Source organism: Corvus cornix, chromosome 18 (assembly GCF_000738735.6).
Source record: "Corvus cornix cornix isolate S_Up_H32 chromosome 18, ASM73873v5, whole genome shotgun sequence".
NCBI classification, from domain to species: domain Eukaryota; kingdom Metazoa; phylum Chordata; class Aves; order Passeriformes; family Corvidae; genus Corvus; species Corvus cornix.
This window is the reverse complement of record NC_046347.1, coordinates 6022402-6033948: the sequence shown is the minus strand read 5'-3', so window position 1 is coordinate 6033948 and position 11547 is coordinate 6022402. Positions and strand designations below refer to the sequence as shown.

The window sequence follows — 11547 nt, the reverse complement described above, 5'->3', positions numbered from 1 at the left end:
TACACAAACATTATGGGCCTTTAATTGGAGTTTTTTCACATACACTTAGGAAAGGTACAACAAAAACCCAGCAGGTATTTTCTTGGTCAGCAAAACCTGGTCCAGACTCCTCTCTCTCCCTCCCACGCAGCTTCTTCTGAAGTTATCCAAATAACTGGAGATTTAGATCTGTTCCTGTTGCAGGAATATTTCAGAAATAACCCAAGCCCAAACCACTGGGAGAGGAGCCTAGTTCTCCATCCTGCAGTGGTCTCTACCCATGGCTTGGCTGCTGGTGCAGAGCATGGAATCAGGGGAGCCAGAGCTGGACTCACATCCAACTCTGTTTCCCTCGCTGTGAGTTTTCCTCCCCGCAACAACCAAACACCCAACATGCACAGGCTTTGGGGGGTGCAGATGTCCAACATCTGCCTGTTTAATCTCCTTCCCCAGCCCTTGCTGTACCCAGCCCCAACACAGGCCTGCAGCAGCACACGTGTGCCCGCTGCCAGCCTCGGCCGCCCCACAGCGAGCCCATGAGATGGCACCATGGGGCAGCACTGCCTGCACCTTCCTGCCTCCCTTCCTCCCTTCCTTCTTCTCACCCGGACGTGTCTTGACACTGCTCCAGCCCTGAACTGGCCCTTTATGCAGGGCAGCAAGCTCTGAGCTCTGCCACAGTCACTTGGCTGAGCCCACAGAATGAGGGGCAGGGACAAGGCTCACTATGCCATGCTTGCCCCTCCTCCCTGCAATCACAGTTATCAGCAAGGCAGGATGTTTCCAGGATCAGCCTTTTCTTTATTTAAGGATTTTGTATAGGCAAATGTTATCCTTTTTGGACACCCAAATGTTAAAATGATTGATCCTATGTGTACTCACCTGCTCCCACCCACAGCCCGTGCTGGCTGTCTTAGGGAATTCATTCATACACCCATATACAGTGGCCTGGTGGAAAGTGTATTCTGAGTTTGAAAGACTCTAAAAAGGCTCTAAAAGGGTGACACTGATAAAAGTGTCCACTTTGTCTGCTTGTGTTTGTGCAGTTCAGATTCAGGAGCTTTGTGTCTGCCTAATGCAGTTTGCAGACTCTGTATTACAGTTTCCTAGGTTGAATTTCGTTCTGACTCCTCTTACTTTGCTCTCTCATCTATAAAAGCAGGATTGCTACTGAAAATAAGTAATAAATTGCTGTGTATGCTCAGGTGTAAAGGCTTTTCAAAAGCAAGAAGCTGGCAGCACACTGCTGTCCTTCTGGCTTGGAATTTTTGTGATATAAAATATATTGATTGAAACTCAACTTGGGAATGAGGGTGTTTGCTGACCTTGTTCTGGTGACAGAAAAGTCATTTCAGGGTAAGACTGTGCCTTGAGCTTTTACAGGGACCTGTTGTCCTGGGTATAGGATCAAGGGAGTTTCTCCTCCAGTAAGGACTGCAACACAGGTAGTAGTTGCCATTTAAAAATGAGGCTTTTAAAAGGAAAAAAAAAGGAAAATTGCAATTAAAAGAAGCAAACTCATAATGCATAAGTTGGTTAAATGAGCACAACTGTAAATATAGACAATAATTTACAGGCTTTTGTCTTGAAATATTAGTGCTGCTATAAGGAGCCAAGCATGTGACTTAAAATGATGAACCAGACTGAAAATGAGACAGATTAAATTGACATTATATATTTCTTAGCTGTGTACCAACTAGCCAAACAAACGCTATGAATTCCATCCTTTATGATGGAAGCTACATAAAAATTGTATAATTACTGCAGTGAGTCACCTAGTTAAATGGCACTCCTATATGGACAAATTGATTTCAATGCAAGATTAATGGCCTTTTACTGCTGGTTTACGTGCCTGCCAAAGACCAAACTACGTTGTTGCTAAGCATCATTAATGGATTACAATAGGGGTTCTGCATAATTCCTACAGTGTATCTTCAAACAGCGTGTTTAGTTTGGCACTAGCCTAGCACTTGTTAGCCCTACTAACACAGATCGGGGCGCCTCACACACGTGAGGGAGGTTAATGCAATCCTAGGAACTCTTTCAAAAGCTCACAGGTTTTCTTGTGGATGACTTCGCGGAGCTTGCGCACGCGCCGGATGCTGGAGGTGCCCACAAAGCTGTCTGGTTGTAGGACGGCCATGCCGTTGTGGACGTCCCCCATGATGATGAGCTGGCCATCCACTGTGGTCATGTTGGGACATGGGCAGCTCCAGTCCATGTTCAAAAGCGTGATTTCTAGTGGCTCCTTCCCCAGGAATTTTAATCCCATTTTTTCATCCTTGAGAATCTCCTCCACTGTCACCAGGGCGTGTCCTGAGTCTTGGTCTTCGGTCAGCTCTGTGATGCGCCCCAGGATGACGAAGTCGCTTTTGCAGAAGCTGGTCACCAGCTTTTGGCGGGGTTTGCAGGCCTTGCAGTGCATGTTCTTCGGGAAGGGGCACATCTCCTCGCAGGCCTCCCGGCTCTCAAAGTTGTTCTCGTTGCCTCCACACCCGCCATAGATGAAGGACTGGCACTGCTTTGTCAAGCTATTGTAGGCCCACCTGGGCTCATAGGCCTTGCAATGGCCTTGGAGGGCTGGCAGGTTGCAGATGTTAATGGGGCCGTTCATGCACGTTAGCATGCAGCTCTCGTAGGTCTCAAAGTGGTTGAGGTTGCTGTTGCAGTTCCCATAGATGAAAGTAAAGCAGTTGTTTTTCTTGGCATCATAGTACCACCTGGTCTGCTCTTCCCCGCAGTCTTCACTGTCCGGCTGCTTCAGGCACTCATCGGTTGGAAAATGTGTTTTGTTCTGGGAAGCTTCCTTGGATGTGGGCTCTCCTCTGATGACTGACAGAGGGAAATCCGCCCGGAGGAGGCCACCACTGTTCTGGGCGGTGCAGGTGTAGATTCCCGCGTCCTGCAGCTGCGTGTTGTAGATGACCAGCTGGGCAATGTTGGTGACCACGACATTCCCTCTGACATGGTTTGGCTTCATGATAACTTTGTCCTTGCCATCAACCTGCTTCTCCCATGTGATTTCTGGCTTGGGTCTGCCTGTGACATCGCAGAGGAAGCTGACGGTCTCTCCCACGTAGACGGACTGATGGACGGGGTTGTTCACCAAGGCGGGCGGCAGGATATCAACGACTGTTGTCTCAGAGTAGGCGGTGGTAGGGCGAGCTGTTGTTTCTGGGGGGATAGGGCTGGTGTTTGGCCAGGTGAGATGGTACCTACAGGTGACCACGTTCAGTGTGATGCCTTTGATGCAGGCCTCTGCATCCATGTAGCACTTGTTGTAGTAGGTGAGCCCATCGGAGGCACAGGTGAAGCTCGGCTCCTTCTCACACCTGTCCTTGCACTTGCAGACAGGCTGCCCGTCCCAGATGTCGCACTCTGAGCCTTGCTGGATGCACATGAAGCGGTCACAGGTGGCCTCTTTGGGCATCCCCACAGGCCCCTTTTTCCCCTTGATGTCCATGTACCGAGCAGCCACACAGCTCTTGGTTCCACAGACATTGGGGCAGCACTTCTCAAAGGTCTCGCACTCCTGTGGGGAAGGAAAATAACCTGATCATTACTGGGAACTGAGTAAAGGTCTTTTTGGAGACTCAGCAAGCAGAGAGCCCAGAAACTCAGCTCTGCCACAGAAAGTCATGGTCTGAAACTCAGTGTCCCCACTGTCAGTGAGCAGAAACATTCCCTCAGCATCTCCCGGGGGGTTCTGAAGTGCTTCAGGAGAAGACTCTTGGGAAGGAAAATGTAATTCTATTTCTTAAACACAAACCTCATCATAAGTCTTTACCCCAGAGTCACATGGACTGCTTGACTACGAACCAACCACCCCCCTTCCACGCTCTCTGAAATGCCTGAGGACAAGCCCTGAGAAACAAGAGCAGATGGAAAGTCTTATCATATGGCTGTAGGCAGTAATCCTTCTTATTTTCCACAGAAGTATGTAAAGTATTATTTGAATTCCCTGAGACTAACAGCCTGCTCTTGGAGGTGAAACTGCCAAGGATTTGTAATTGTTCACATCGTAGAGGAAATAATAGAATATCTCAAAAGTAAGGTAATTTTTGCTCCAAAAATAATTTTTCTATGGTATTTAGAAAAACAAACCCCAAACAGCTCATTATGGCTTCTCTGTCCTATTTTAGTCTTATTTTCAAATGCAGCATCGCTCTTCTAGTGATTTATTACACCCCGCCTCGGCTACAGTCAGCTCTAAATTGTGGTTAATTTTAGCAGAATTTTCATCTTCTGGGCAGAAAAGGTATTTGATACGTGTGATCAGGGCTGCTGGGTGGTTATGGATTACTTCAACGGACCAGGACCACTGCTACCATGTGCCCAACAGGGCACACTTCCACCGTGTGTTAAACCTCTACAAGCCCCCTAAAATCCATCAGCTTTCTCCACAAGTGAGAACAAAATGATTTTTAAGCTACCAAGCTAAAGAGCTTCCCCTGAGTCCAGTATCCTTTCCTTATTGGGAAAAAGATGACCTAATACCAAAACTCTTTCCCCATTTCCAGCTACACATTACTAGGTTTCAGAAGCAAAGCTAGAAACCAGGATGGGGGAGGTTTTCAGCTGGGGTTAAGGAGTGTGGTTTGGCAGAGTCCTTGGCTGCCTGCAGTACGCTCACTCCATCTAAGGTCCCGGGACTCTGTGCTGCCACAAGGCAAAAGGGACTATTTGTAGCCAGTGGCTTCTGGCTTTCAGGTTTTGACCAGTAAATTATTAAAACATCATCATCTGCTGCTGCTGCTGCTGCTGGGGTTTTGAAAGTGTTTTAGTGTTCATTGCTGCACCTGGTAGTTGGAACAGAGGTGGCTTATTTGGGAATGGCAAAAGTAAAAAGAGCACCTTCATTTCCTAACACATGGGATCCATCTGAGTAAATGTCTTTGTTTACTTACGGCCAGAAATTTTGTCTGTTTTTCCCCCCTTTTTAGCATTGCAGAAACAACCTGGCTACAGAGCACAAACCCAAACACTTTTTTCAGCACAGTAAATGCTCCTATGCTCCTGTCAGCCACGTTTGGGCTACAGAAGCTTTGTCATGGGACATGATGTAAGACGCAGGACAAACAGGTATTTTCAGATACCAGCTTGAGCTGGCAGTGCTGACAGGTTGAAAAATTAATTTTAGGGTTGTAAGCTAAACACATTTTGAGCTGGGAGCATCCCACAGAACATCTGCCTGGTCCTTTTAGCCATGCCCTGTTCTGCACCCCAAGCAAGCTTTGTGCTTCAAATGCAGCAAAGGCTGATGATTTACATACTAAATTAAACTATTTCATACAGGATTCCTCCCAGGAATATAAAACATTGATGATGGCCACCACCAACAAAGAGCATGATGACACTGTTAAAATACTATGGATTGGCCCCAGGGCATGCTGAGTTCTGGAGTATCAAATTCAGACGTTTCTTTTGACATGAAGACAAGGAAAAGGATCAAACAGAGCAAACAGAGCAAAAGTGACAGCTGGCACACACCTCCCCTCTTAACTGATAACTCATCAAACCTTTCTACGTTATATAGGTCACGGGTCAACTCAATACATCCGCTGTCTGCATGGGGTCCTGCCCGGTGCCAGCGCCCTTCCAGCTGGGACAGAAGGCTCCCACCAAGCCCCCCAACAGCCCCAGCAGAGCCCATGATGCAGAGACACAAAAATGTGCATCACTCACCAGGTCGGCGTCACACTCCCTCTTGCAAGTGCTCTGTGCGTCGACCCACAGGTTGGGGTTCATGTCATTGGGGCATATCCCAGCGTGGGAGTACCGGATTGGAGGTAGGGCTCTCCCTTTCAGAGAGACCTCCAGAAGCAAGAGGACACTGCTCTTCCCCAGCAAGATCCACATCCACCGAGAGAACAGCACCAACAACATCTCAGAACTTCTCCAGGGCAGTAGCAGTGTCCGAGCTGGAAGTAGTTCTTGTTTGCTTGGGGTTGCTTTTTTTTTTTTTTTTGGGTAAGCCTTAAGTTGTTGAGGAACCCAGATGCACCTGACTTCAGTAAAAACTTCAGCAAGCTCCTCTGCTGCCTCTGTTGACAGTGCAGTTTGGTCTGGACCTCATTGGATTAAAGGTCCTAGGAAGTCACCCCCTTATTTTAAGAGAAACGCTACTTGTGCGAGCAGAGTTAGCTCTATTTATACCCTGCCTCTGTTAACAAGTCAGAAAAAGTAAACTTGATTTCTTTGACAGGCACACGCTTCCTATGTCCTGGTGGCAGTCAGACAGATTTGTTGCAAGAAAAAAAAGCTGGAAAGAGTTCAAAAGGCTGGAACTGGCATGGTGGGACCCCTGCATGTTTCTGAATGCAGGGAGGCCTTCTTAACCCCTTTAGACCTAAAGTACTTCCCTATGCTAAGAATGGCATTTACTTCTGAAAGGGGACTTGTCTAAGTAACACGGACCCGCAGTCAGGGGATTTCCCCACGGCAAGGGGCTACACAATCACTTGCTAAAAGGAACAAATAATAGGATTGAAGCAATTAAAGCCAGAATATCGTATTTTAACAAAGGAAGTAGGGAAGAAATAACTTATTTAAATTTAGGATCAACAAAGCAGAATGTCTTCGTAACTTCTCTCAGGGCTCCTCCGGGCTTTTTTCTTCTCTTTGGTGGGGAGATTTCCATGATGCTGGGTTTAATGCTGCTCTCCAGTCCCACCAGGAAGATGTTAAAAGTGTCCCTGAATTCCTCCACATTTCCTGACAGCCAGATCCCATTGTACAGTGCATTGCTGATCCCTTTAACAGCAACAACAAAAAAATAGTAGAAGTTCAACTCTATGGAAACCTGCATAAAGGAATGTACAGCATTTTTGCATTGGGGGGTGGGAGGGAAACTCAGTCAAGCCGAGTTCCTCATTCCCTGATTATTACAGCAAGGGGCTGATCCTGCTCCTGCTGAACACATGCCAAAATCCAGAGATGAGTGGCAGAAGTCTGAGTTGCTCAGCACCTTCCAGGATTAGGGCCTCTGGGCTGACTTCTGGGCTAGCTTGGGTGAACCCTCCATGTTGCTAAGAGCCTCCTGGGAGGATCAGGTAAGTTTGCATCCCACATGGAGGTTCTGCAGGGCTGGACCAACAACGCTGTGCCTGGGCAGGAGGAAGGGTGTGCATCCACCCTGTGCCCAGCACTGAGAGCTGCAAAGCCAGGCAGAGTCAGCCCTTACTTTTTTCCATCGGGCTTATAAATTCAGGGTTGTTTTTAATGGCTGAGTTTGGACCTAATTCTCCCCTGAGTGATGATGGCTGCCAACCAGTACAACCAGCAGTGAATTGGGTCACCATGGGGCTCCTGCTCATCCCCTGGGGCCAGGCAGCAGAGCACAGTGACCTGCTGGTGTTTCCTGCGATCGCCTCCGGGAAAAAGGGAGGGCAACCTGGAGCCGACCTGCCCTGGGCTGTGGCATTTCTGTTGCAACCCAGGCTTATAAAAGGGGCTGTTGCAGCTCTGATTTGTGTGCCTGCATTAACCATATGCATAGTATTTGAATTTCATGGGATGTGCAAAGCGAAGTTGTCCAAATTAGCTATTTATAAGGAGCAAAGTCAACTGCCAGGCAGCAGTTTGCATTTGATTTATTCACTCTGAAACTTTAGAAACCTGCATGACACTTGTACAAAGTGCGGCTGTGTGCTAAATGTTTTATTCAGTACTTGTTTACAAAGACAAACGCAGCACCCTGTGATGCCTAAAAAAGCCAACCAAAAATGACACATTCCGAAGAAGTACTTAAAATTCTTACAGCTCTATTAACAACAAAATTGCATGTATTAGTGGTTCTGTTGACTAAACAAAGGCACTTTCTATTGTAAAACTGACTACAGATAAGCTTTGGAACCAGCTGTATGTGGGTCTTGAGGAGTGCAGGTATCCTGGGTGCTGGGGAAGCTGCCTTGATGACCTCAACAGCCACTGCACATGCAGGAGTTTTCCCTCAATCCATGGCATTGCCACAGAGTAGCCATGGATGTGATTTTCCCCTGCCAGCTTTAATCCTTTATGGCCATTTTACCCTCTTACCTGCTGGATCTTGCAGCCTCCATCTCCTCTCCTGCTGCCAGACAGCCACGTCCTTGCTAGCTTTGGAGAGTGAGAGACACACTCATGTGGGCCACCGTAGGTGGAACTCTGTTCCAAACAGGAAAAAAACCCCACTATCTTTTTTTTAACTGTCTCTGACCAGGGATCCCTTGCCCACAGGCACATTTCAGCTGTGGGGGAGCAGAGTGGGACTCTGAAAAATCAGACACGGGTTTGCATCAGACAGAGCAGCCTTCTGCTTTGCTATGTCCTCCTCCATCCACAGAGATATTCTCCAGGGACAGGTAAGTCCCACTGCAGCTTTCTGCTTTCAGTTCTGAGGTATCATGTTCCTGGATCAGCCCCTGGGCCACTTGAGCTCAGCCAGGAGAGAGGAAAACATTGCCATAAATCTCCCTGTGAATGTGGGCAGGCAGCTCCAGAGGGCAAGGAGGCAGTGAGGGCTCCATACAGCCCTAGACAGCTGCCCTGTCCCTGCCGGGACATCCCAGAGATGCTGTTACCCAGCCTGAGGAGCACATCCAGGAGGGAACCCACTATAAAGGCTGCCCCAGGTTGGCTCGGGGACAGTGGGGACCCTGATTATCCCAGCACGGACAGCCAAGCTCTGACTAATGCACTCACCATCTCCTGGGTTTCATTGAGGGCTGTTTGCTTGCCTGGTTTAAGTTAATTTAACTCCACTGACTTCAGTGGATCTGACTGGACACTCCAGAACACCATCAGTTAATGCCAGTTGTGAACTGGGGTCTCTGTCAAGGTTCCCAGACCCAGTTTTTCTGTTCCTCCTTGTGGATAAAGGACTGTGCATTTTTTCTCTAATATAAACAATAAAGTAATCCCCATTCTCCATTGCTATGAAAAAATCCATTATGAAAGCTGATTTTATGGCTTATCTTATCTCAGCCATGTCAGATACTGATGTGCTAAAGATCTTCCCAAAAGAGATCAAGTCTTAGAAGCAACCCTACTACTACCCCACAATCCCACTTTCTGATGAAGATACTGGAATGAGTCTGCGGGATGGGGAACTGGGGTGAACTTCTCTGGATCTCAGATGGACAAACCTGAGCCTGGATGGCACAAAGCAACATCCTGGGTCTGCTCCCAGCAGTGGAGACATTGGTTTGTGACCAGCCCTAGTCCTGAAAAGGCCTCCTAGGATGCCCAAGGTCCTGATTAGGGTTGTTGATCTAGAACTGGCTTAACTGTTGTTGGGTTTTTTGTAAATTATAATTTCTTTGCCCTTTTTCCTGCCCTCCTCTTCTGTGCCAAGTGTTGACCCAGTGTGTGGTGTGACACCTTTTAACTGAGGAGAGAAATGGGATTCTCTGGTATGCAGAAAAGTATAAATGAATTTGTGTATTTTTACTTAAGCCACTGTTAAAGGAGCAGCAAACTGTTGATCATATTTACTAGGCCAGCAGTCCTCATCTGGAGTTACTCAGCGGAGGGTGGATTGATTTGCTGGTTTTATTGTGGAAGGCTCTTGGCAGGAACCGTCACCCTGTGATGTTAAAACTCCAACTCCCATTGATCTCTTCCTCAGCACAGGGGCCCTTCCAGCCCCAGCCTCTCGTGCTCCCTGGGCCCGCTGCCAGCAGCCAGGTTTGCCAACACAAACACGAGCCACCCCCTCTCCAGACAGGCTGTGACTCATCGCTGCTGTGGCATTCTGCTGCCTGAGGCATCGAGACCCTACCCAAGGGCTCCCGGCTGGAGCGGGGGTGCCATGGGTGCTCCCAGCACCTGCTGCAGATCAGTGGTGGGGTGAAGGTTGGATGCTCTGCCTCTGAGAGTAGCATAAATCAAAGACTCTGTCTGGTCCTTGAGGCCGCCTTCCTCCTCCTCTTGCAGGACAGCTGGTGATGGCAGGGCCTGGTGCCAACTCCCTGCAGTGCCCACAGCAGCAATCAGCCCCTTCTTCCAAACAGGATGCCCAAACCTGCCCGGCCCACAGGGACCCTCATGCAGGCAGCTCCAAGGACAAGCTCTTCTTCAGCCCCACCATCATCATGCCCCCTCTGTAGGTGGCTCCTTCTCCATGCACAGCTGAAAATGTGATGCCTGAACAGAAAAGTACTCTACAAAAACCTGTTTCATTTAGACAGTAACAACGTTCCAGGCTGTATGTAAAGCTTATTGCACTTAAAGCTGATAGCCAGACATTTGAGAGGGAACGTCACTGCCAGATCACTTTTGGAGCACAGCTGCCAACTGCTTGTCTCAAGCAGGACCATTGCTTCCATACTCACAGAGAAATACAGATAATGCTTTGGGACCTCAGCTTTATCTTACTTTGGACTGCAAAGAGTCAAACCTTCCCCTTTGAGCGATATCCTGAACCTCAGCAGGACCTGCTCAGGAGATGGCCGGGGATCCCAGCTCAGGAGATGGCCGGGGATCCCAGCTCAGATGCCTTTCCACAGCCCTCAGAGGACCACACATCTCCTGCTGGCTGGACGGTTGGCTGAGCAAGGAGGAATTTTGGCAGCGTGAGATGCACCTGAACATCAAAGCACAGGCAAAGGCTGCTGTGCTGGCCCCATGCTTTGGGAGCAAATGTACACGGGCCAGGCAGATTTGGGCTGAAGGTGTACAATGGGAACAGCCTGCCTGGGTCCTATTTTGGCTCTCTTCATGTGCATAATTAGCAGCAGAGGCATATTTCAGTTTTCCCCAAGTTAAGATAGAAATCTCCCTGTAAGCACCCAGAACTAACAAGTGCTGGTTTTGACTTCTGAAATAACATATGTGAGCAGATCCCAGAGTGCAGGGAAGGCTCAGGGGGCACATTTGGCATGGAGATTGCTCACTGAAAGGAGCTGCTGTTGATGTGCACGCTGCCTCACGTGCAGCTGCTCGGTAAGCAGGAGTTAATGTGGTTAGACAGAAGGGCTCAGTTTGGGGAGGAAAATCAATAATGTCAGGGAGTTTATTACAGGGTTATGGGCCACCTGCTAGAACCCAGCATTAGGTCTGCATTGCACTGTGTTTCGGGGAGAGCTGATGGCACTGCACTCAGACAGGGCTAGTGCCAGAATTATTATTTTATGCCTCGGCAGATGGCTTCTGCTCAGGGGTTTTATCTTTGAGTGCAGACATACGACTAATCATCATTTGCTTTCTCTTTCTCTGCTAACGTAAGCTGGGCAGGAAGCAATTGCCAGTTTGATGATGGTTCATTATTGTTTGGTTTATTCTGTCTGAAACAGCACAGCAAGAGGCACCAAGGGTACAAAGGAAGATAATCAACACGTTAGCAGTGAGATATGGGGAAAAGCTGAGCTCAGAAGCTTGTCTTTCACCAGCCTATCTCTTTCTGTCTCTGTTTCAGAGACAAAGCCTAACATATCCCATAGATAATTCGGAGAGGCCATGTTGGTATCTTTGGATTGTCAAGATTGCGAAGATGAAATGTTGGGAATGGGTTCATCCTACCTTAGAGCAGGAGGATCTAAATTACTTCCTAAAGTCCCTTCCAGTTCTGTTCTCTGTCACTGTCAATGC

The 11547-nt window shown here is 48.2% G+C and overlaps 1 protein-coding gene across 1 annotated transcript; it reads right to left on the bottom strand.

Annotated features, from left to right (window-relative positions):
- Positions 1–6305, bottom strand: WFIKKN2 (WAP, follistatin/kazal, immunoglobulin, kunitz and netrin domain containing 2). The gene is made up of 2 exons (XM_010407462.4): positions 5665–6305; positions 1–3511 (listed from the first exon to the last, which is right to left on the bottom strand). The coding sequence occupies exons 1-2, from the start codon at positions 5863–5865 to the stop codon at positions 2000–2002; spliced, it is 1713 nt and encodes a 570-aa protein (XP_010405764.1). The 5' UTR covers positions 5866–6305; the 3' UTR covers positions 1–1999.
- Between the last annotated feature and the right edge of the window lie 5242 nt (positions 6306–11547).